The sequence below is a fragment of the Camelus ferus genome, chromosome 5 (genome assembly GCF_009834535.1).
Source record: "Camelus ferus isolate YT-003-E chromosome 5, BCGSAC_Cfer_1.0, whole genome shotgun sequence".
NCBI lineage: Eukaryota > Metazoa > Chordata > Mammalia > Artiodactyla > Camelidae > Camelus > Camelus ferus.
In genome coordinates, this window is record NC_045700.1 from 68,026,243 (window position 1) to 68,054,203 (window position 27,961).

General features: G+C 37.0%; 1 protein-coding gene across 1 annotated transcript in view; it reads right to left on the reverse strand.

Annotated features, from left to right (window-relative positions):
* PARD3B (par-3 family cell polarity regulator beta) overlaps positions 1–27,961 on the reverse strand; it is a 923,861-nt gene that overhangs the window by 789,637 nt on the left and 106,263 nt on the right. The window contains 1 exon segment of the mRNA XM_032480017.1: positions 9,241–9,342. Within this exon segment, the coding sequence (XP_032335908.1) occupies positions 9,241–9,342 (102 nt within the window).

The window sequence follows — 27,961 nt, forward strand, 5'->3', positions numbered from 1 at the left end:
GAAAGAGATTAGAATAATACTATGAACAACCTGGATTCAAACTGCCAAAGCCCAGTGCACTCCCACGTAACACTCTAGAATAATATTCCTTTAGCAAAGCTGATGGCAGAGGGATGCAATCTGATTAAATCAATACATGCTTACCTATTGATAACAGGGTGCTCAATTAGCACCCAGAGGCATTTACATTTTTCAGAGAAGATGTCTGATAATCTAAGTAGCTTTATATTTGATGTAATTTCAGGTGTTTTAATGAAATTGTCATCTGTAAGTTATGTAAGTCAAAAATAAATGTATTTTTAAAAAAATAATAATGGTCACATAACTCTTGGGCATAGATATGCCTATACAAACAGCCTCAGAAGAAGCTATTGTGAGAGAGAACATTACTAGAACTAGGTCCAGTAACACATGGCTAAAGGCATGCTGTAAAGGTAGAAATGCTCATTGATTTTTTTCACAATTACTTCTTTAGCTCTAAGTAAAGGTTTATTATAATCTCTAGTTTTATTGCCTTTTTCCCTCCAAACCTGAAGTTTTACACATATATCAAAAATGTTCTTACGTTTTACTCTTCACTGTACTCAAGGGCCTATCTATATTAACAGCGCTATCAAGCTTGATAATTTCTTTTCTTTCCAAGCCCTGGTAAAACCTCTGCATTACAGATGTGCACAACAAACAAGCATGCTCAGGGCGAGTGAATACACTCCCCACACACATACACCTGCACACAGACTCTTTCACACACACACACTATCACTGCCAACCAAGTAAACTGCAGAAGGCACCAGGGAGAACATATTTGATGTGGCCATCATCCGGATTACATTGGTTTAAGTATCTCCCAACACTATTTGTCTTTGCCGTAGTGAGGTCCCATGGCATTGATTCCAAAGTGTTCCTCTGGGGTTGAAACGTGCCCACAAAATGCCTCCTCATGAAATATTTAAGAGATAAGAAAGGAAAAGATGGACAATTAAACCTTCAATTCTAGTTATAACTCTGTCACTAACTACACTCAAACATTCATTAATCACCAAGCCACAAATAAAAGTTCAGGTGTTAAATATTTGAAGAGACTATCACAATCCAAAAGGAGTATACAAAACATTTGGAGAGACACAACTAAGACTTATGAAGTTAAACTGTGATAATATTCTTAAGAATTTCAAGATGGAAACTGATCAATGTTACTAGGCAATAATATATTTTTTAAAAAGATCACTTAATAATTCCTATAAAAGTACAGAGTAACAGAGAATTCACTTAGAACTAGACAGGTCTGCAAACAAACCAGAAAAAAATCAAATTTGACCTGGATCTTGAAAGGTTGGTAAGGATTGAACAGCAAGAATAAATACATTTTGTTGTAATGTATATAGTATTTTATAATTTATACTGTATTTTTACATACAGCCTCTCAATCCTTCCAATGACACTGTGAAAAAGATACCATTAATCACTCTTTTTATCAAGAAAAAAGAAAAAGAAAAACTAGGCTTTAGAGCAGTTAAATGGCTTGCTCAAGAGCTGACAACATAGACGTATTCATTCATTCATTCATTCACTCACTCACTCACTCCATTCTACCCTACAACCACCTCAACAGCTACACAGTGCCAGGCACTGAGAATACAGCAGTGAACAAGACAAAGACCCTCTCCTCAGGGAGTTTTCATTCCATGATACACAGAATGCAACTTGGATAAGCAGGGAGTAGGGACAAGGATACCCTAGACAAGTGGAACATGAAGAAAGCCAGGGAGCAAGAAAGCATATGGTACCTAAGAGAATTATCGGTACGGCAGTTTTGTTCCTGGTGAGGTTTGAGAAGGTTGAGTTTGAGGAAGATAGTTTGGGGACACTCTGAAGGCTCTGGATATAATGTATAGCTATGAGGTTTAGCCGTGATTACACACTTGCACTCTGGAAGGAATGTTATCACCTAAGCAATACTTTAGGAACAATGTAATCTACATTAATGACAGTAGTGGTATGCTAATTATAATACCACCTAACACTTACTGATGACTTTTTACAGGCCAGGTACTCTCCTAAATACTTCACGTGTTTTAACTTATAAAATTAGTACTCTTTTAGCTACAAGTGCCCATGAGGAAACTAAAGACAAAGTTAAGCATTTGCCAAAAGCCAACAGACAGCAGAGCCAAGAGATGAACCGACTTTGTTTAAAATCCATACTCCCAGCCACTCTGTTGCACTTGTGGCAAAGAACAGGTGAGGGGTGCGGAGGGAGAGAAAGACTCCTACTTCCTTATCAACCAAGTGACCCTGCCTGAGATTTTGTAGATTTTTATATTTCACAGCTGTGGAAATGCAAAGAGGGGAACAGACATGAAGCAGGTTGAAGTTAAGAATAAACTGCATTAACTAATTAATATTTTTAGATGACTGCAAGTTGAAGCCTGTAAGACTAGAAGATGCTGCTAGTGACAAAAATTAGGACGTCGAAAGAAGGAAGCCAACTTGGAGCAGGAAACTGAGCAGTTGTGATCTGCACCAGATCTGATCCAGATGTTATCAGGATCCCAGGGAGGAAATGCAGAAACAGACAGGAAAGAAATCAGCTGGAAATATGAAGCCCTGTAAACTGTTCTCAGTTCAGGTAGCTTCTCCTCTGCCAGATGACAGGGCTAGACCACACTACTGCTGAGGTCTCTTCTAGTTCTAGAATTCTGTAACTCTGTAATTCTATAAGCAGAGAGTAGTCTTTAAAAGTTTGAGATTGGGGGGCAGGGGTACAGCTCAGTGGTACAGTGCATGCACAAGGTCCCGGGTTCAATCTTCACTGCCTCTATTAAAAAATAAATAAATAAACCTAATTAACCCCTCCCCCCAAAAAAACCCAAAAAAGTTTGAGATAGAATGTCTTCGTCAAGGTAATCCTTTTGGGCTTCTGCACTTATTTCTGAAACATTCTCCAAACTACCCCTCAAATGTGCTTTCAACACTACACCTGTGAACCAAAGAAAAACTTCAAAAAAAACCCAAAAAAACCCAGAACACCATATTCTGATTTGCTAAAAAATCAAGGACTTGAAATAGAATCCCATTTCAAGGAGAACCATCTTACTAACAAAATGAGAACTCAAAAATGAAGTAATTAATTCAGGACCTTTTTTTTTTTTTTAAAGGAGTCTAAATTTAGCATCCCCTATCCCTAGAAGAACATAATCTCCTAAATTGTTCAGCTACACACTGAGGAAGTCACAAACTTCATCACCACCAGCCAATAGCCTTGCAGCCAGTGAACAGGACAGACGTAAGAAGTTTAAACAAAGAGTTTTAAATGCAAAGATTTTGCTTTAGCCCTTCAAAGAAGTCTCACAAAAGCATAGGTAAATAACAATGTGGTTGGTGACCATGAGGAAACAACAATCACGAGGTGAAATATAAACTCTGATTTTACTATCCACGACTGAGTCTGTGAGTTATACTAAAAAATACACTAAAAATTATTTTATAATGTAGTAGAACTACATGCATCATCACAATCAGGAAGCACCTCCTGGGAGCCAGTTTCTAGGTAGCTGGGGACTCCACTAGAGGGCAACAGAGCGTGCTCCGAAAGCTTATGGACTGTCCTTATGGACTGATGTCTGGTTTTAGGTCACTAGTTCATTCCTTGTGCAAACAGTCTCTATTTCAAAACCACATTAGATCCCTGAATGCTGCTTCTAGTACCAAGCACCACATCCTGATAAAAGGATCCTTGTTTTAAAATTACTCATATTGGCACTTGAATTTCTCAAATAGTACCAGCATTTACCTAAATGTTTTGCCGTAATAAAACATCTTCTTATTAAACTATTAAATAATGTAATAACAAATAAATTTAAGGTTTTTAAAAAACATTTAAAATGTATAGTAAAATAGTTTGATATTTTAATATTTAAATTTTAAACATTTAATGGTTAAATAAAAACACAGGTAAAAGCTACACTAATAAGATTACCATAATATTATTGATACAATAGTTAACACATGAGCCCTTACTATATACCATACTGGACTCAAAACTTTTTACAGTTTATGCAGTTTTCCTACACTGTAACACTAACATCATATCCATTTTACAAATGAGTAAATCAAGACTGAAAGGGATGAAGAATTTGCCCAAGTACATTGAACTAATAAGGGATAAAACTGAATTGAAACCATACTATCTGAATACCAGACTTCACAGGTGACCCAGGGGGCCAACCTGCCCTCGCTGGAGTCCAAAACCATTGGCATCTCTCCAAAGTGAACCCGTATGACAGTCAAAGACAGAGGCTTTTCTCTCCTATGTACTTAACCACATTGTATTACTTCTGTGTATTAATAAAACCACGGCAGTAATCCAGTTTGCATACTAGAAGTCGTACACTGCCATATTTCAGTATCATATTCTAATTATGTTTTACAACCCAGTCAGGAAATAATAAAGACAATTGACAAGGAAAACAATCATTAAAAAAAAAACAAAACTCAATACTCAGAGGTCCTCACACTCAAAGAATATCAGTGAGTGAACATTAAGTTTTGCAGGGGCATCAGTCTTCAGGCCTTTACATGTGCAACAAGAAATTGATGAGTTTTACACACCTCTTGGGTGTGGTGCTGAAATGACTTCCATACAGGACAATAGCATAACTACCAAGGTGCTTAACATCCAAGTCCCAGAGTATGAAGGCTCACCCCATAAATTAAGAATCAATTTGTGATGGATTTTGGAAGAAATGCAAAGAGCAATCAACTGATCTGAAGTATATTTTCCTTGTACCACAGGATCTTCAACGCCTAGTTACTATGAAACTTGAGAAGACCATCATCACTTTACAAGTTTAAAACAGCCTAAGACGGTGTATGAATGCCCTACAGCTGCTATAACAAATTACCTCAAATTTAGTGAATTCAAACAAGACAATTTTATCTTATAGTTCTGTAGGTGAGAAGTCCAAAGTGGGTCTCACTGAGCTAAGCAGAGTGCCAGCAGAGCTGAGCTCCTTTGGAGACCATGGGAGAAACTGATCCCTTGCCTTTTCCAGCTTGGAGAAGCTGCCTCCATTCTCTGGTTCCATTTTCAAAACCAGCAATGACCAGCTGACTCTCACATTGGATCTCTCTAACCCTGACTCTCCTGCCTTCCTCTCATTTCTAGCGAGCCTTGTGATTACACATAGCCCACCCAAATAATCCAGAATCATTTCTTTATTTTAAGGTCTTCAGTTATACCTGCAAAGACCCTTTGCCATGTAACACAGATGCTCACAGGTTCTGGGGATTAGAATGTAGACATCTTTCGGGGCTGTTACTCTGCCCACTGCAGACAGCACACTATATGATATGCTGCATGTAGTACACACCATGTATGTGAAACTGCTCGTAGTGGTTAGACTCCAAATGTCATCTACAGGGCCCATGTGGGATTAAACTTTACCTGGATTGAGTCATCTGGGTCCTGGGAAAAGGAGATTTAAGAGAAAGCAACAGAGGTAAACCTGGCAGCCCTTTGCACTCCATTAGATGCAGGCTGCAGGCAAAGAGAGTTGGAGTTAACCACATATGCAAGACATACTAATTCTGAATTAATTGTTTTATACTCCATAGTTCCCTTGCATATCTTAACAATGGTGGTAATTATGTAAAAGCAAATTCATGCTCACTTATGATTGATGAATTTTCATAATTAGAGACCATAGATACAAACACCTAACACACTGCCCTGCCTGTTGTAGAACAAAATGGAGGGTGGAAATTTAAATTTGAGGTTCCCGAGTCTGCGTCTGCCACCTATCACCTGAGTGATCTTCAGTAAGCGACCCAACTTCTGTGACTGTTCTTGGAAACCAGAAATGGAGATGACACTCTTGCCTGCAGGGGTGCTCTAAATTAAAATAAAATATGTAAGTGCCAAAGCCACACTGGGCCCCTGCTAGTGCTCAGCAAAGGGTTAAGTTGTTACTGGGTGAACTAAGTCAGTGGCCTTGAGTGGCCAGAAAGAGAGAGGCATGTAAAGTCGTAAATTCTTAGTTACCCCAAATCAGACTGATACATAAAACTGAAGAATCTTGAGAATGACGGTCACAAATAGGTAATTACTACCTGTTAGCACATTTTACACAAATAGCGGCTATCGTAAGATGCAAAATTCCAAAGCTGCTCCAATATTGTGATGAAATACAGGACAGAAATAGTGTAATATGGCAAAAACTTAGTTCTCCTGTGAAGGGGCTCTACTGGGAGAGCAAGTGAAAATAAAACAAAGCCTCCCAAAGTGCATCATACACGCACTCTGCACTGTGCTGGCCGAAAGAATAACACAAGTGAGGCCAAAGACGCCACACTTCCGATACCAGAAATTTTGAAAGTCATTTCTTTAGAAAACCAACTCTACTAGCCTCTTGTATGATTTTAAGTAGAACACCAGCTGACCTCTCATTTCAGTCTTCACTGAAGTTTACTGGATAGCTTTTCCATACACTAAATACACAGCTTCAGCCTACACTGCTTTCTGATTCCAAGATTCTGTTTCTCCTGCCTCATCCTTTCCAGGTAGGCCATCGGTGGCCCCCTAACTGCCATTTCTCGACTAAAGCTAGAGTCTTTCCTGGGAGCTGAGGTAAGCAGATTTAGCACAAGGATTACATACATCTATCCGTGCCTCTTTGGGCTTGCTTCTCTCTATATTCTAAACATAAGAGGTGATTAGGTAACCAGTTTGAAAAGCAGGTGAATTGTAATTTCATCTAAGTCCAATACTGTCTCCAAGGATCTTGGGTGTGTCTGATATGTCACTAAACATCCATGAGCATCATTTATAATTACTTCTTACTCTACACTGACAAAAAGGAAAGGGAAAACGTCTGGAAGAACCTTCTTCCCACACTAGACAAATGGACTGTAAGGAAATTGTAAGACTGCAGAGAGAATGTCAGGGGGAAAAAAAGTGATGCTTTTTTCACTTGCATTATTTAACAAAAAAAAAGGAAAATGGTAGTACAATTATTTCTGGCAATACCAAAAGTGTAAATTCTCATCTGCAGAACAATACCACTCAGGCTTCATGAGGCAGCACTACAGTGCATTAAGATAATGGGTAAAAGTACATTACAAGAATGGGTAAACCCCAACAGTGCTAATTCTTTGCTAGGATTTTAACTGATTATCTCACTTTTTTCACTTTATTTAGTAAGAGTGGTGAAGTCCTTTTAAAACATATTCTATATAAGAAAGCTATTTCTGTGCCTAATAAATGTATTATGGTTAAAAACTGCAATGCCAAGACAGTTAAAAGTAACTCTCTAACAGGAGGAGCTGCACAGGACAAGTGATGTTCCTGGGCACTGTTCATAGAGTCATCCTTCCTGTAATGAGCTCTTAGATGAGGCTGGGGTAAGACATTTTCTTCTGGCCTTTTTTTTTTTTTTTTTAACTATTTTTATTGATTATAGTCATTTTACAATGTTGTGTCAAATTCCAGTGTAGAGCACAATTCTTCAGTTACACATGAACATACATATATTCATTGTCACATTTTTTTTTTTCGCTGTGAGCTACCACAAGATCTTGTATATATTTACCTGTGCTATACAGTATAATCTTGTTCTTCTGGCCTTTCTTAAACTTGCCACATTTCAGCTTTTTATTTTAATACACTGGATATCAGTGAAATGTGAGATGGGAAGGCCTTCTTCATTCATAAACCATACAAATACCCAGAATATTTCAAAGGAAGAAGGTGGCTGTAGAGAAGAAACAATATAAAGGGAAAAACAGCAGGGAGAGTCCCCCTCCTGTGTCATGAAGGTAAATACTACATTATCATTTACCAGGAGACCAAAAAATAAGAAGTGTGCATCAAAATCACATACAGCAAGAGGCAACTGTAAGCTTTCTTTTTTACTCTAAATTCAGAAGCTCACAGAGAAAAAAATGTGACAATGAATATATATATATTCATGTATAACTGAAAAATTGTGCTGTACACTGGAATTTGACACATTGTAAAATGATTATAAATCAATAAAAAATAAATAAATTCAGAAGTGTTCTTTGAGAATCAAGTTTGCATAAAACACTGTACCACTTATTATTAACACAAGGAATACAGAAGAAATAAAAATCTCCCAGTCCGTGTCCTCCAGGAGCTTACAATTTAAGGAGCTAAGTCCCTTATGAAATGGCTAGTTAAAATGCAAAGCAAACCAGGGTTAAATTTCAACAGAAAACAAGGAAAAATAAATGGACAGAATATCCACAAAGACTAATGTAAATTTCAACAGACCAAAAAGATCTTATGGGAAAAAAATGTAAATTTTTACCTAAGTTAAATAAATCACTTATTTATATTTCAGTCCGGCTGATTAAAACACACACATACACCCCTACCTGAAATTTCATAGAAACATGTTTACAGACATCAAACAGCCTAGTACCAACAGCACTAAGGATGCACAGTTAAAAAAGACTTAGAAGCAAGGATGTCTCAGGGAAAGCTGCAGTTCAATTCTGGAAAACACATCAGCTGTTGATCAGAGAAGCCCCAGGCAGATATAGTGATAAATGATTTGTCTCAACAGCAATAACCCGGGGTACTGCATCTGAATAGTTTACTTTTATACCTTTTTCAGTTTAACATCAGAAGAATAATCCCACTAAAGCAAGATATTTGCAATGGGATTATTCCCAAGTAAATGGCAAAGTATGTTCAAACTTTCTGAAATATTCAACTCAGTGTTTTTCACTTCAGCCATAGAAACACAAAGACCATCACTCAAGACAGTTGCTTGCCAGCTACTTGAAGAAAAATCTTCACCATCGTTCTTCATAAGACCTTTCTCCCCATTGTATGCTCTCCTTTGAAACACATTCAAGTCTCAGGCATGAAGCTAAACACTTAGCAAGGGCCAAGAAGAAATACCAGAGCCAACAGTGACAATGAGAATTCCAACAGCCTCGAAGCCTGACACTAATTTCCCGAGGCGTATCAGGAACTCTTGGGAATTAAGTGTCTATTAATTAGGCCACCATGAGCAGATTCCCAAACCTTGACAAAGATTTTCCAGGCATCTGATGAAGAACTTTGATTTATGGGCTGTCGAGGGGGAAACCTGAACAGATGGTATCTTTTAACAATAATTGACACATGAGTTTGTTAAGGATCTCAATCTTGGGAAAAACATGCCGCTCTACAGAGGAAGACAAAGAGGAACATTTTTTAGAGTCATCTACCTTATCTTTGTCTTCAACGACATCTGCCAGGACATCATCTGGGTCCAGGATTCCTCCATCTGTGTACTCTAAGTGATGAATCTTCATCCAGTAACCAGGATCCTATGGTAGAAAAACCAGAAAGTTCCATGACTAAAATTTTTCATAAAGGTAAAATACATTTTAATTTTAAAAAAAACAATTGATTCTTTAAAAATATGATCCAGTGATAAAAATTTTAAACACCCCAAACAAATGTTCCCATTTATTTGGATAAATGTTTGGTAATTTTAGCCTTTTAACTTAAATCGGTAAATCAAAGTATACCCATTTGATCAATTTGGTTCTGTGATTCTTAGAAAGCCCCTCAACATGGGAAACTTTTGAGCTATAAGCACCCAGTATGCACTAAAGGACTAGATACCAGTTTGTGAGAAGGTTTAGGAGTTTATTCTAGGATAAAGCTCTAAGTCTTTACCACATGAATCTTTATAAAGAGTAAGCCCTAACATAACCCACAGAATTCAACTGCAATTTTACAGAAACTAACAGAAATGGTTACTATACAGGCCTCTCTTTAGCTGTCCCCTGATAAAAGGCAAGGGCATATTATTAAATAATTCTTTCAAAGCATCTATATGGAGCTACTGAAAAGAGGCTCAAGCCCATAGCTTTTCAATAATCGTCTTGATAAAGTGATAAGCTTAAAGAGTCCGAAGGAATTCTGCTTAGCTAGTCTTCTGACATTTCAAAATTAAGCTGTCTATAGAGTATCTAAACAGCAATTCCAAACAGAATGAAAGGAATTTCTTTTGCTTCTAATATTAGGCTTATAGGTGGAAAACACTAATGACTTGTTAGGAAACTACCTGATTCTGTTCTGCCCAGATAGAGATTGCAAAGATATCAGCAAGGACTGTATAACCAGGTAAGAAAAGCATCCCTCACTCAGATTCTTTAATCTGCGAGCTCATCTCAAGGTAATGGTGCTCTAAAAGGTGAGCTAAGTACAACGGATTAGATCCTAAACATGAAAGACACTGGGTAGACAAAACACTATACGTGATGGCCACTGGAATATACAGAAAAGAGCAAAAAAGAACTGCCCAGAACTGCCCCTTTGGGAATTGTATCTTTTTTGGCATGGCCATACTTACAAGCAACAAATTTCACCAAATCTACCCAGGGCTTTGGCTGAAATCTATAGAATATTACATGTTTCCTTACAGAAATGGCCTTCTTGCAACAGGAGTTCCATCTAATTAATTTCCATTAACTTCCATTGAGTTGGTTTTTGATATATTACAGCTCTGTAGATGAAACCTGCTGATTTTGACAATGTTTATAAAAGGTGATGTATTCTAAAGAGTTTGTATTTTTGTATAGTCAATTACTTAAACCAGACATCTATCAAGTTGTCTGTTTTTTTCTCCACACTCTGGAAAAGCAGATTTTATCACCTAAGACTGAGATAAACAATTATCCCAACAACTGCTGTATAAGTTAAAGTACACTTCCTTCTTCCTGCCTAGAGGGAGGAACAGAAAGAAGGACACTGAAGACTGATGCAAACTAGGGAACTCAGGAAACAGCAGGGGATAGGATCTGATCAGCGGCAAAGGGAACAGCAGACAAGTGGCAGCAAGATGGGTTGTTAAGTCACACAGCAGTCCTCCCTCACACACACCTGTGGGATCTAAGACCTTCTGGAAAACAAGGCACAGGAAGTGAAACTAAGACATTTATCTCTGATTTTGATTCAAAAGAGTACAGAAGTTTTACAAACCTAAGTAAAATAGCACTTTGATACATTTGGGAATCATATATTCAAATTCAATCTGAAAAACTTTCAGTGAACTACATGGTGCCAGAATATAAGACTCTTTGCAATTTTAACTCTCTATGCTATATTGACACTGCCATTGTATACACTCCGAAGGCAAATGATGAGCATACATCCAACGCTGAACAAAAACCGATGAGCTATACGACATCCGTCTCAGAGTTAACATTTCACATATCCGAGAGGTAAATCAACACACACAGTGTGTACCAACTGTGATTGTGTCCCCATGGCATTTTGGCAGTGGTGCTATAGATCACTTTAAGAAAGTACATACAATATTAGCAGCCAACAAGCCATTGAAAGACCATAAATTTACCCTGACTCCTTTATGCATATAAAAATTTCAACCATTACATTGCAGTCAACATTTTGCATTTCATTTACTTGGTTTTATTGCCATCATGAATAAAACTGATCAAACATGAAAAGATGTTCACATATATGCCTTGGTTCACCCAATTAATCACTTGGAAAAGTTCACTGTGTTTTTCAGGATCGTGACATTTAATCTACCTTTATATTGCTCAAATATCTATAATACGAGTAACTTTTAAATTATTTTGGAAATATCTCTAGTATGTGTGCTATGCAATAAATCACATTACTTACACTCCTAGGGTCACTAAAGTATTGAAAAATAACATAATATACATTATGTTTCCTCCACTTCTAATCAGTATCTAATCCATTTCTTAAATAATGTACAGTTAACTTAAACCCTACTGGAAGTTGAAAACTAACAATAGTCTACAAGGATGAACTGGAAAATGAAACAAAAACATATGCTCTACAGAAAGAATACAGTTACAGGGTACTTTTAATGATCAATGTAGAAATTGTACCAAACAGGCACTGATATTAACAGCAACCATTATCTTTCACTGTGGGCAGATGACATAAAATTTGGCCCCACACTCTTGAAAATTTAGAGTAGCCAAAGTTTTGAAGAACAGTAATTTTGCATCTGTAATATGCAGAGAAGCAGATGGGCAAGCCAGAGCCTACTATGTTATGACTACCAGGCCCAGAGATATGTCAATGATCAAGAGAGGGTTTCAAAGCGAAGTGCCTCTAGTAGAAGAAAAGAAAAAATAGCCTGCAAGGTGGCAAAGTCCATGAATGAGGAGGGGAATGCTGTGAAGGAAAAGTCAGTGGATGGAGAAGGGCTGTGTCTACCAGTGGTGGCAATCACAGCCCTCTTTCAATAATGCAACTGAGTTCTTAGTGGCTTCATGTTCTCACAAGAAAAATCTTACCCACAGGAACACAAGAGCAATTATAAAATGAAAGTTAATAGAAAATTAGAATTTTCTTTGTAGAATTGAACTTCCTGAATTTGGAGTGTATCCATAAAATGAGATCTCACCATTTTCATCATTATCTTCATCATCATCATCATCAGAGCAGATAATTTTAGTGCCTGTTATAGGCCAGGTACAATAGGTACTGTGTGTTTTATATGATTAACTCATTTATCCTCAAACAGCCTTATGAAATAGTTATCAATCCATCTTACAGATGGGGAAAGCAAGGCATGAAAAGGTGAATTGACTTACTGAAGGTCAAATGCTTAACAGACAGAAGAGCCAAGGTGAATTGTTTAAACAGAAAATACTTTTAGATTAAAGAACTTAACAAAAAGCACAATTACCTAAGAAGGAGATCAGACCCATTTCTACCAGGATATGGATCCATTCAAGTTGCCATTACTCTGGTCCTCTGCTGCTTCATCATTAGTGAACCTGGAAGCTCTACTGCCTTCTGCACAATGGACCACCTAGAGGTCAGTGCGGAGGACACAAAGGGGCAATGATGCAGGGCCCCAAGGCCTTTGCATTGGTGTGTCCAGCGTTTCACAAGTGAGAGAAGATTCAGAGCATAGTTACTCATAATCATGAAATGAAAAGGTTTAGGAAGCAAGGGAAAATAGAGCAGAAAGGGAGCTTGAGGTACCAGAAGTATTCTGTGCATGCACATTTTAGCTAACTACTTCCATCATAATGCTCTGGGTGATTCTCCCTTCTACCCAGGACCAAAAGAAAATCAGATGCCCCAGAATGCATCCAGGAAAGAGAGAGATCATAGCAGGTCTGGAGACTACGTGGGACAGGCAGAGAGCAGGAGTCTCTGAAGAACCAGCCACAGACAGTGTAAGAAGAGTAGTTCCCAACAACGATGCCTGATCAAAACATGGCAAAGCAGCACTGACATTTGAAAGGAAAGAGTTAAGCCGGCAAAGGCAGTAATGACTACAGAGTTTGCTATGAGCTGGCCCCGACTTCAGGACAGGTTTCCACCTTTCGGAAGTAGATCAAGTGCAAACTTGAGACAAGATTAGGAGACGGGTCTGAGCTGATGCCACTTAAATCGAGCATGTTTCCAAAGATCCCAGGAGAACTACAATGGGACCAAAGTAATAATACCCAGTGAATTCAACAGCAGAGTTATAAACTTCCATTTACATATAAAACGAAGATCAATCAACTGATCTGTGAATTCACTTTTAGTTCTAAAAATCTATGACTCTACCAAGAGAAACTTGATATAGCCACACTAACATCAGATAAAGGAGACTCTTAAGAAATATTACTAAAGGTAAAGGGGGACATTTCATGATGATATATAAAGTTCAATCCAACTGAAAGAAAATAGTTCTAAACCTGAATGTACCCAATAACAGAACTTCAATACATATATTGCCAAAATGGACAGCTATCAAACACACACACACAAGTTCACAATCATAGTGGGAGACTTTTGATAGGAAACAAATTCATTAAGACATAAATTATCTGAACAACACAATTAATAAAGTGATCTTATTTGTCACATACAAAACACTGTACCCCAAAATATTAGAAAACACATTCTTTAAAGAGAATATGAAATATACACCAAGTATCAGAAGTCTGAAATAATTTAGAATACACTCTCTGATCATGGTGGAATCAATTACAGAAAGAGATCCAGAAAGTGCCTGGTTATTTGGAAATTAAATACAGTCCCAAATAATCCACAGATAAAAAATAAAGGGAATTAGAAAGTATTTTATAACTTAAAAATAATTAACATACAACACACGTGGGAGGCAGCTAATGCAATGCCTAACGGAACAGTTGTGGCCTTTAATGAAGATATTAGCAAAAAAGAAAAGCTAAAGACAAGCTAGAAAATAACAGCAAAGACGGAAGGAAGGAAATAAAGAGCAAAATAACCAATAAATTAATAAACAAATATAAAACAAATACAAATCAAAGGTGGTTCTATGAAAGGCCTGATAAAATTGATAAATATTTAGTAAGACTGTAGGAAAAAAAAAAAAAACATGAATTTCCAGTATTAAGAAGGAAAAGGTGAGCAATACCATCATAGATTTCACAGTTATTAAGAGGGTACTGTGAAAACTTTAGACCTCTAAAATTAACAATTTACATAAAATGAACAAATATCTTGAAAAATATAACTTTCCAAAACTGACAATAAAAATAGGAAATATATTGTAGTGGCCTTTAATGAAAAAGCATATGAAGCCAAATGTGTGTGTTATGTGCATGACTGGAACACTGTGCTGTTCATCAGAAACTGACACATTGTAACTGGCTGTAGTTCAATTTAAAAAAATAGAAAATATACACAAAAACAGCATGGAGGTTCCTTAAACTAAAAACAGTTACCATATTATCCAGTAATCCCACTCTTGGGCATATATCTGGAGACAAAAACTCATTCAAAAAGGTACATATACCCCAGTGGTCATAGCAGCACTATTTACAATAGCCAAGACATGGAAGCAACTTAATTGTCAGTCAACAGATGAAGGGATAAAGAAGATGTGCTATATGTATGCAATGGACTACTACTCAGCCATATAAAAGAATGAAATATTGCCATTTGCAGCAACACGGATGGACCTAGAGATTACCATACTAAGTGAAGTAACCCAGACAGATTAAAGACAAATATTATATATCACTTATATGTGGAATCTTAAAAGAATACAAATGAGCTTATTTACAAAACAGAAACAGTTTCACAGACAGAAAATGAATTCATGGTTACCCAAGGGGAAAGGGGTGGGGGAGGGATAAATTAGGAGTATGACAGTAACAGATACACCCTATTTACTGTATAGCACAGGGAATTATTTTCGGTATCTTAATAACCTATAAAGGAAAAGAACCTGAAAAAGAATATATATGTATTATTGAATCACTTCATCATACACCTGAAACTAACACATTATTATAAATCAACTATAGTTTAATAAAAAATAGAAAATAGAAATCAAAAAACCAACCATTAAAAAATTGAAGCTATTAATTTAAAACTTTCCCATTAAGAAAATACCAGGCTCAGATTACTTTACAGATAAAATCTTCCTCGTGTCTAAGGAAGATAGTATCAATCTTATTAAAATGCTTCTGGAAACTAGAAAAAGAAAACTTCCCATCTCATTTTATGAAGACAGCATACCATTGGTATAAACACCTTACAAGGACACCACAAGAAAATTATTAAAAAGTACAAGAATTTGCATATGGATACACATCCAAAAAGCTGAAGTAAAACATTTATAAATCAAATTCAATGATGTATATAGAAGATAAAACACCATGCCCAAGTGGGATATATTCCAGTAATGCAAGAGTGATTTAAAATTAAAAAACCAACCAAGGTTATTCACCAAATTAATAGAGGAGAATAAAGATAAAAATTTGATGATCACCACAATGGAGGCAACACAAGCACGTGAGAACATTCACCCCAATTCACAATAAAGCGTCTTAGCGAACAAGGCAAACCTCGCACTAAACAAGGCAAACCAACAGCAGAAAAACAGATTTTTTTAAAATGGTAACAATTATAACAACATCAAAAAATCAAGTATTTAGGACTAAGTCTAACAAAAACATGTAAAGCTTCTAAGCTAAAACTCACAAAATATTTGGAAAAATTAAGGAAGTGTTTTATGGATGGAAAGACTTGATATTATAAAGATGTTGTTCTTGCTCAACTTCATAAGGTTTGGGTTAGGATTGTGAGGATTTGGGGCAATCAGAATTCTCAGATCCTGAAGATGTGAGCATAAATTTATACAATTATTTTGGAAAAAATCGGCAGTATCTGAACATAAACACTGCATACAGCTGAATGTAAACATCCACATATTACTTAGCAACTCCACTCTCAGCTTTGAGTCCAGAAGAAATGAATATACAGAATTACCAAAAGATAAGTACTAGAATGCTCATAGTAGGATTCTTCCTAATACCTAAAAATCTGAAAATAACTCAAATATTCATCACCAGTAGAATGGACACACCCGTGCAGTGGAATACTAAACAGCAACATGAATGAACAAACTATAACTTTATGTAGCAATATGGGTGAATCTCATAGTATAACACTGATCAAAAAGAGCTAAATATAAAAAAAAAAAAAGTACATACCCTATGATTCCATGTATAATAAGTTCAAAAACAGGCAGGATTAATTCACAGTGTTAGGAGTCAGGAGACTGGTTACCCCTGGAGAGGGGAAGGGCAGGGACTAAAAAGCACACAAAGGGCTTCTGAAGCAATGTTCTCTTTCTTGATGTGTATGCTGGCTACAGTTATTCATACACCTTTCTGTGCGTGTGTTATACTCTAAAACTTTACATAAAAATGGAAGGAATTTTTTGCTTCACAAAATTGGCTTCTTTCTTCAAAGTGCAATACCTAATGGCTCCTTCACGCATGACACCTCTACAGATAACAAAGGCATACCACTGAAAAGCTGGTTAGAACAAGTTTCCTCAGAAATCCAAGAACGAATCCTAAGGCAAATAAAAGAAATGTAGGAGTCCTAAAAGATGGGGCGGCCAGGTTATCCCACCAACAGAACAGGAAGCTTGATGACCACCAGTTACTCAAAACCTCTAAGACCCACGGAGGTAACTTAGTGAGCCATGGGCTTCAATGAGCCAGAAGTGTGACAGGTCTACTAAAAACGTGCCCCCCATCTCGGGCTGTGCTAATGGAGATTCTGTGTCCAGAACAGAGCAGGTAATGATCTTGTCCTATGCTAAAGTGGCCACCCCACATTTAGAGTAATATTTCAAAATGTACTGAGACAATTATTAACAAATGGGAGCGCACCCACTTGGGGGATGGAAGTAGGTCAGCTCCCTCATCATAACATATAATTTAGGTTTGTTTAAACAGAAGGAAAACACTTTTCACAATTTCCAATACAGTAAAATCACAGCTTATGAGGCACTGAGCTCTTAAAGATATTCAGTAAGACAAAAATCTCTTATGGTTAAAATTATCTGTGGAAATCTCCCAGGGAGACACCATATTGGAGATGAAACGTAACTCCTTTCACTAAGTCCAACACTGCTTGTTTTTCATCCAGGAGTAGAGCATATTATTGTTTTTTCAGATAAGCACCAATTAAAGTATCTCAATTATGTTGGAGAATATGTTCTGTGAAAAATGCTTTTCATAAGCATTTAGAACCCCAGTCAGGCCAGAGATATATTCAATACCATCAGCACATGGGAAATGAAACAACACAGGTAGCAGCAGAGTCTCTCATTCTGGGCTTCCTCTGGGATATATGCTCACTGCTCATACAAGTTGAATGAACTACAGTACTCAAATTCTTACCCCCCCTCCTTTTTCTTTGGTTGAGCTTTTACAGGTAAAATTTAAATGATCATACGAGACTCTCATCAAATTAAAAGGTTGTCATGTACAAGAAAAATTTGGCTTACTCTATATTACTCCAGAAAAGTCCCATAAACACCAGAGGTATATTGATGCTCAGCATAGAAAGATCTTTTAAAAAGAGCTATCGAATGTGAGAATGTGAGAGTAAAGAGCTAAAGGTTGTGGTCATTACCTTAGAATACTTTAAACCTTTTTCATTCACATACACAAAGATGCACACACAATTAATTCTCCAGTGAAGACATACAAATGGCCAATAGGCACATGAAAAAATTCTCAAATCACTATTACAGAAATGCAAATCAAAGCTACAATGAGGTTATCGCCTCACACCAGTCAGAATGGCCATCATTAAAGAGTCCACAAACAATAAATGCTGGAGAGCGGGTAGAGAAAAGGGAACCCTCCTGCACTGTTGGTGGGAATGTAGTTTGGTGCAGCCATTATGAAAAACGGTATAGAGATTCCTCAAAAAACTAAAAATAAACTTAACCATATGATCCAGCAAACCCACTTCTGGGCATACATCTGGAGGAAACTAATTTGAAAACACACATGCTCCCCAATGTTTATAGCAGCACTATTTACGATAGCCAAGACATGGAAACAACGTAAATATCCATTGACAGATGACTGGATAAAGAAGTTGTGGTATATTTATATAATGGGAGTACTGCTCAGCCATAGAAAAGAATAAAATAATGCCATTTGCAGCAACATGGATGGACCTGGAGATTGCCATTCTAAGTGAAGCCAGAAAGAGAAAGAAAAATACCACATGCTATTACTCATACGTGGAATTTGTTTTTTAAAAAAAGATACAAAAGAACTTATGTACAAAACAGAAACTGACTCACAGACATAAAAAACAAACTTATGGTTACCAGGGGAAAGAATAAATTAGGAGTCTGGGACTTGCAGGTACTAACATCTACATATAAAATAGAGAAACAAGTTTATACTGTATAGCACAGGGAAGTATACTCAATATCTTGCAGTAACCTACAATGAAAAAGAATATGAAAGGAATATATGTATGTGTATGTATGAATGAAACATTATGCTGTACACCAGAAACTGACACAACATGGTATACTGACTGTACTTAACAAAAAATAAATTCAAAGAATTTTTTTAAATAAAAATAAAAAATAAAGATGGACACATCATTGATAACATCTGTCAAAGATATTCTTTGGAGTTACTGTAAAAGATGCTAGCATCATAGCAGAAAGAAAATTTGGATTTAATTGGTTGTATCAAGTAAAGCTTAAGTTGTATGAATTTGCTTTCTCAAATGCCTATTAAAATTCATGGTAGAGTATGATGAAATTTAGTGAGCCCCGTTAGGAGTCAAGCAAAGGCTAGATGGCCGTATCTCAAGGATGCTACAGGATAAGAAGTGTGAATTGTGTGATCCTAAAGTCCCCTTCCATCTCTCAAACCTACAGCATCTAGAATTTCAAAGCTCCTTAGGACTCTGAACGTAGACCTAGAAACACTTCTTGAAAGAAGAAAGGTCTGCCGTATCTCAAGAATGTTTTCAGCAGTTCAGCAGAATTCCACAATTACTGTGCACCTCCAAGCAGAAAGTCCATGACCAAAACAACTTAAATGTCCCCATGTATCAGTTATTCTAGCAGATTGCTGGGCAACCTAAAATTTCACTAATTTGTAAACAAATTTAAGAAAAAGATCTTCCATCTCCAAAGTAAAAGAATTACTCTGGTAGGGAAAAAAACTGAAAATTTCATATTACTCTCTGGTGCAGAACTCATGGATATGAAGGCACTGACTGTACTATACCATTTAATAAGAGGGACCTGAGCATCAACAGGGACTTTTGGCATCTGCAGGGGTCCTGGAACTGATCCCCCATGGATACTGAAAGAGGACTGTACTTACAACACTAATCTTCTCACTCTAAAACAACTCTTCCCCATCATCCCACTCCCCCCGCAACCAAAAAATTAGGGGTTTTCAAGCCTTGACTAGTAAATTTATATGTTCAAAAACTAGTAGGAATCCTTTGGTTCACAAACCACCTAGACCAGCCCTTCGATCTTATGAGGGAAACCAGAATACATAAAGGGTAAGCCTCAGGGAAGGTAGCTGTTGGCTTGTGACATACAATCCTCACCAAATTCACTGCAGACTTCACTACAAGAGCACCACAATTCCAAGGGAAATTTCCAATTTTGTCTCCTAATCCCAGTTTTGATAATACTTCTCATTCTTCTTTTCAAGCAGGAGGAAAAATATTTAACCATCAAAGCATACACTTCATTTTCTAGTTCATATATCAACTAAATAATAAAAAGAATGCTAATTACTCCATGTCATTTCCATCCAGCGTTGTGAAGTAACCATGACCTCAGCAGCTTTCTTTACATAAAGAACTTAAAGATTCATCTTTCATCCTGGAATTAACCTAAACTTATCTCAGGAAAAAAGTTCCAGATACTTATATATTTTGTTTAATAAAGGACAAATCTTAATTATTTTCAAATCTACTGCCTGCAACATCACAGCACACTGTCTTTATAAGAATATGGAAATTTCCTTTCCTGGATCTAAGAGTGAGTTAAATGCATAAAAGTATAAGCCTTATCTAAATCTTCAGGATTAAATACATTGTAATCATAAACCAAAGTTCTATCAGGAAAACAAAATGTTAAAGTCTGAAATGAACAAAAATTACACCTTTAATTGAAATATCTACTTTGAAAGATTCCCAGTATGAAAGACTTTTAAAATGTTAAACCATTACTAATGTAGTAACACTGAAATACAATGCTTCAAGATAATTTTAAAGAAAACACCTGATTTTTTTCAAATTCCATTTTCCATTGTTTTCAATGAAATTTTATAGTCCAAAGACCTGGATGCCAAGGTTTTAGAAACTTGTGTGGTCCAAAAGAATGCAAAATCTACAGCCAAAGAATGGAAGAGGCCATGTCCCAAAGAGAAAGACAAGCTATATTTTGAAGAATGTATTCATTATAAAGACCTAAAAAAAAATTCTGCTACAAAATGGATTTTAATAAGAATTTGACAATGCAAATTCATATACAATTCAAGCTTTACTTAATACTACCAATTAAATTCAAACTTTCTTGCTGCTATGACGCTAGCATCTTTTACACTAACTCCAAAGAAGACCTTTGACAAATAATCAATTGGGTGTGCATCTTTACGTATATAAATGAATGAAGAAGGTTTAAAGCATTCTCCAGGTAACCACCATAACCTCTAGCTCTCCACTCAAACACAAAGTTTTAAGCTCCATCCCTGAATAAATTAAGAAAGAAAACAGAATTTTAGTTTACATCAGAAGAGGTAGATGTTTCTAAAAGTAAGTTAACAGGAAGATAAACATAAAGACCTTATCAGCTTTATTCCCAACCACCGTTCACAGAATTTCTTTTCAGTATGGCAGCAATAGGAATAGTGAAGGAGTTTCTGCGTCTGATTTTCAAAAGTATTGGGTCATTACTCCCTACTGCTGTTAGCTTTGTTTCTCCAACAACAGGGTCGTCCTTCCTCCAGAACACTATAGATGAATCACAGATGCAGCTCAAAAGAACAAAGAAAGCACAGAAAGTAGGAAAAGCTATGCTCAAGTATCCCCTGCTCAGATGTCCTTCCTGACTGTCAATCCAATGTTGATTCTCCACCCCCGTTGTCAGTACCAAGCATGATCATTAGTTTATTCAACTACCTGTTAATTTATACTGCTCGGTCTCCTCCAACTAGAACATGAGCTCCATGATACAGAAACCTCATTTATCCTCTTCACTTCCATACCCCCAGTACCTAGAACTACTTCTGGCATCCATTGTGTATTTGGCATAGGAATAAAGATGAGGAGAAACAGAAAGGAGCAACAAAAGAGGAGGATAAAAAGCCCTCCTGTTGTAACAGAGAAAACCATTTCATCTATACTAAAACAAAAGCTTTAATCATATGACCTACACCTTTTGATCAAGCCAAGGGCAGCATCAGAAGAGCAGACACACTCTCTGGATTGCATGTCAAAGGCAATCATTGATGCAACATCCATTAACAAATTGTAAGGGGAAAAAACCCCATCCTTGGAAGAATAAAGCTTACATGTCACTGAAGAGAGAAGACAGACGGTAATTAACAAACATAATAAGTAAATTTAACAGCACCTTAGAACATGGGAAAGAAAACTAAATTATAGTGAGCAGGATGGAAAGTGAGGAGAGCTTATATTTTTTAAAAAGGTGGTCAAGTCAGGCCTTACTGAAATGGTACCACTTGAGCAAAGATTTGAGGAGGCAAGCCGGGGCATTTTGGAGAAAGCAGACAGGTCTCCTAACAAACGCCTGTGCCCGTGGGCAAGTCTATTGCAGATCTTTGTAAAAGATGTCAGAGCCTAGAAAAGGGGACTTTATTAGAGTGGGAAAACCAGTTCACTGGTCAGGTCAAAAAAGCATGGCTGAGAGCTGAAAATACCACGTGGTAGTAACCGCCAGTCCAGCCTCTCCAAAAGTAACTTACCCACACCAGGTAAAGTTTCGCTCTAACTCTGTAACATCAAAATTCTACTCATTTTATATCCTCATTAAACATGTGTAAAACTGGTTTTTTCTTTTAAATGAAAATATTTCCAGGAAGGTAGAAGAAGGAACCTATATGCTATTTGCACCTTGGATGGTCCCCTCCGAACGGCTGATGCAGGTGTGACCGTACATGGGCCACATAAAGATGGCCCATCCTGCTACCCCCTGCCCTCAAATGAAACTGTTCTGTGGGAAAAGTGTGAGCTTTAAAGCCAGAAAGACTGCTGAAATCCAGACTCCACCACTCATATAAAATGGCAATGCCCTAGCCCCCCCTTGGATCGTGACGAATTCATTACATATTCACAAACATGCACATACACAGGCATACACACCTGCGTGTGTTTTCCTTCTTGGCATCATACGCTAAAATTCTGCAAAGGCAGAGCCATTTCTAACGCATATACTACTGTAATCCCTGTATCTGGCGCAGTTTTCCCCTTACAATAGATATACAATAAACAGTGCCTGTTATTCATTACTACCCTGTATGATTGTTTAAAGCTGAGAGTTTAGGGGGCAAAGAGACATCCCTTGGCTTGATAAAGAGTGCCATTTGTAAAAGAAGTCAAAGCTAGAACCGAGCACAAGTTCCATAAATACAAGTATCAGAATTATAGGCAAGTTTTCGATCCGCCAAAACTTTGGCCAGGAAGAAACATTCTTTCCAAGTTTTCCCTATGCTTCTGATCAAAATGTTGTCTGTAGACCAATGCAGTCCATGAACTGTTTTTCTGCAACAAAGTTAATACAGGAATTGGGAGTAATTATTTTAAAATGATTCACAGCAATTTTTTATTGCTGCAATATCCAAGCACATGATTTTGTATTTTATAAAAGTATCAATTTGCTATAGGCAAACAAACAAGACAATCTAGTCCTCCACCACAAATGGTGTGAGAAGTCCTGGAAATACTGGCTATCTGTCCCTGACACCCAGTGCCTTAGACAGGACCCATAATTAATTGACATAGTTAGTTGACATTAATTAAAACATTGATGTAGGAAAAGTAGGCCTGTACAGACAAGAAAAATGTCCACTTAAATATTATTTACATAGGAAAATGCTAGTCAAAGTCCAAAAACAAGCAGCCAATAAAACTTTCAGAAGGCAATCTGCTAATAGGTTGGGATGGACTTCCCTTGGTCTCAACATCTTACCTACACTTCACGAGGGTAAATGACAATACTAAAAACTATGTAGTTTTATCTAAAATTATGGAATCGTTACACAATTACAGTATCAGTTTATAAATACAGTAGGGGGAAGCCTCAAGCAGAAATGCCAACTGTGCAGCAGGCAAATGACAGCAACAAGAAACATGGCAGACTCAGCGTCTACCTCAAAAAGAAAGATGACAATAATTATAGAAAAATAAAATATTGAGGAAAAGTTTTCTGAGAGTTATATCACTTATCAATTTTATATGCTTACACATAGATTTAAATATATATTCACTTAGACATACCTATTAATATAAATGCTGAGATAACTGTGGGTCTGTACTTAGTCCAAGGAAAAAAATTCAATCCTTATTTCTTTTTAAAGTTGCAGAGAAAGAAATTTTTTAATTGAAAAAGAAAAAAAGTACTAGCTAACATACACCTACAGTTACAGTGGTTACATCTAATCCCACCCCGTCTTTCCTGGAAATCAAACTCAGACAAGAAAATTTCAAAAACAGGACAATAAACTCTGTTTAACGAAACCAGTACATATCTGCAGTTCAAAGTACAGTATAAAAGACAGAAAACAGATGGATAAAGGAGTAATGACTTCTCAGGGAGGATGAAGGTCAAACCCAAGTGCCTTTGGATGGAGACAGCTCCCATGGAAAACAAGCCCATGTGCCTGGAACACAGTCTGGACTCACCAGGCTCCATGAAAACTGGAAGAAGGTTGGGGCTGAAAATGGTGAACACACATTGTCTGAAAACCTTTTAAAGGAATAGTCAAACTCCTGCATGCCCACATTACCTCCCTCATCAAGAGGCAAGAAATATAACTTCTGGTGTAAATGGATCCAGAGTGGGGTCCACACACCAAGGCACCAGGCACAGAGAAGGGCTGAAGACAAAGGGCTGCAAACTGCAAACAGGGGCTGAGTACTGAACGTTCTGCATCCCAGCCTCACTACCCCATCCAACCCTACCCACAGAGCCAGCAGCCAGGCCTAACCTCCACCCCAGCCACTCCTCACAGGCCATTAAAGGAAAGTGCACCACCAAAATGAGTGGCCCAGGAAACAGGGCCCAGTACAGAAGAGACGAGAAGGAATTCCCCAAAACAAAGTGACAGCAACTAATATGGTAGCCATGCAGGAGCTTGGAGAGCGACCATCCTGATTGGGTCAGCACCACAAAGGGCTCCAGGGGCAAAGTCATCAAGGAAAAACTATGAATCGGCAGATTGTATGACAGTTTTAACTCCATGGAAAATGGAACTGAATCATATTTTTTTTTGCAATTTTTTTGTTTAATTGAAGTATATCTGTTTACAATGCTGTGTCAATTTCTGGTGTACAGTATAATGTTTCAGTCATACATATAATACATACCTTTTCATATTCTTTTTCATTATAGGTTACTATAAGATAGTGAATATAGTTCCCTGTGCTGTACAGAAGAAACCTGGTTTCTATCTATTTTTGTATATAGTAGTTAATATTTGCAAATCTCAAACTCCCAATCTATCCCTTTGCACCGCGTTTCCCCCTGGGTAACCACAAGATTGTTTACTATGTCTGAGTCTGTTTCTGTTTTGTAGATGAGGTTATTAGTGGGAACTGACAGTCATTTTAAACAACTATCAGAAGGAGAACAAAGAAAGCATGAGATTCAAAGTAAGCTAAGCAAATAAAATACATTAACTCCAAGAAAACCAAAAATTTGTATAAGACAAGAAGCAACTACTGTTATTGGCTCTAGAATGAACAGTATCTATGTGGTCACAGTAGTGGAAAACACTGCATATAGATTTAAGCCAAAATTCCAACAATAATTCTGGGAGATGAAAGGGGAGAAAAGGTGATGAAGCTATAAGAAAGTTTTAATTTTCAAGTATCCTAACAGGATGGAAACAGATCATGTCTGAAATTGATGAATCAAGAGTTGGCAGTAAATTCCTATTTAGAAATAAGAGCACAGTTATCCCTTGGATTCATAAATTTAGAATTATGGTGATAAATACCAAAAAGGGCAGCTAAAGGGCTTAAAGTGGATGCTCCTTAGAAGCAGTAGGGGCCTTTTAGCAGCATCTGACTCTTAAAGCTAGAAATCAGCAAACTGTGGTCCTCTGGCCAAACCCTATCCATCACCTATTTTCGTAAGTGGAAGTTTAGTGGAACACAGCCACACTTATTGGTGTGAGTTTTGAGTATGCTCTAAGAGCAGCTGCATAGCTCCAACTGAGATCACATTGCTTTCAAAGGCTAAAATGTTTACTGCCTGACCCTTAACAAAAAGAAAAACGTTTGCCAACTCCTACTTTAAGCCTTGTGTAAATATTACTTCCATTTTAAAAATTGAGTGATACAGAAGGGTAGCCCAAGTGTGTTCTCCAGAGGCAACTCCCTTAGGTATCTGTTTTAATGTACTTCAATGTTATCTCCTTCTCTCTAAATAATATGCATTTCAGTGGTCTCAACTTTTTGACTTTCTGATATCACTGATAGCAACTGACTGTATCTAGAGTCCTCAAACTTACCCAGTCTTTTTTCCTAATGTAGTTATTTAAAAACGCTTATTTGAATGGTTACTTTTATCTTTAATGAATAACAACTTTTTATTTTCAATTCTATCTCAAGACAGTATCCCTTCACTCTTCAGAGTAAAAAAACGACATCATATTCTTACTCTTACTTCTCTCCCCTTCTGCCCTTTCACTTTCCATTTTTGTCAGCGTTACCTTTGCTTTTATATTATCAAAGTTGAAAACACATTCGCTTCTGTAATGATAACCATACTTTGTCTATAATTTGATCGCAAAAGTTGAAAGCCAAAAGACAGTATTGACATTTATGGCAACCAAGGAAATCATGTTCACTGACAAACCAAATAGGAAGTGACTGTCATTCTTTCCAGTGCTAATGTCATAACCCCCAAGACATTCAAACAAGAATGTTCAAATATATTCTCCTTCTTACAGTCTACTCTTTGCCCAAAATTATACTGGGTTACTTTGATACATATGCTATGAAAGTTGACCTCAATACAACAATACATACTAAATTATCCCAAAATATCATCTTATATTTTCTCTATATAGTACATATACTTGTTACACATATAGCACGTATGTATATATATACACACTAGATATGTATATAGTCACAAACGGATATAATCACATTCCATAACAAAACAAATCATGCCCAATTTGGTACAGACAAGAACTATCACTCTTTATGAGAATGAGCATGATTGCCTCTGATGACAAAGCAAAACAGGCTAATTTTTCTAGGAAAATGATAAATGCCTGGTAACCAGAATGTCAGACGCAAGCCCTTCATGTAACTAAGCAGCAATAATGAAGGGTCTATCAGGTTCCTATTGCTCCTATAACAAATTTACCATAAACTTAGTGTCTTAAAACAATATAAATCTATCTTATAGTTCTGCAGGTCCAAGGTGTGATGCAGGTCTCACTGAGCTAAAATCAAAGTGTCAGCAGAGTCAAAATCCTGTCTGGAAGCTCTAGGAAAGAACCCTTTCCTTGGCCCTTTCCTGCTTCCAGTAGCTCCCCACATTCTTTGGCTCAAGGCTTCCTTCCATCTTCAAGGCTAGGCATGGCCAGCCCAGTCTGATCACCTCTTCTGCTTCCTTGTTCCTTATATATGTGCACATCCATAAAGACTCTTGTGATTACACTGCGCCCACCAGGACAACGCAGGAGAGTCTCCCTATCTTAAAGTTAACTGATGAGCAACCTTCATTCCATACGCCACCTTAAATCTCATTTGCCACATAATATATACACAGGCTCTGAGAACTAGGAAGTAGACATCTTTGGGAGGCCATTATTTTACCTACCACAGGGGTCAAATATGATAACATTGTCCTTTTTTTTTTTAAGATGTCTTAATAGCTCTAATAAGTATTCCAAATTAAATACAAATTAAAATCGGTGTTAGAATACCTGTATCAGAGATGTGTTTGGAATTAAAATGGTTAGAAATTAGGATAATGAAGCAAATAAAAGACATATATTCAGTGTCAATCTAGAAGACCAGCCTTCATGAAATGCTGGGTCACATCCAAATTTAGGCCTGACATTTCAGAGAATTTTATCCAAGAGGAGCATTTGTTTGTAAACAGTCCAAAAGATTAAAAAAAAAAAAAAAAAGACTTAAATAGAAAACTTAGGATTGGAATAAAAATTTAAATAACTGGGCAATAATAATTCTAAGTAATCAAAAAATTTATTAATCTAAAGCATAGAGGCGCTAACTAATCAGAACAGACGCCAACTAAGTAAGGCCAATCAAATGTCACCAGCTGACTACTTCAGCCAGCCCATTTGACCCTCAGACGCACACTTACCAATAGAAAAGTGTTTCTAACCAAATTTTTCTCCTCTGTTCTGTTTATTG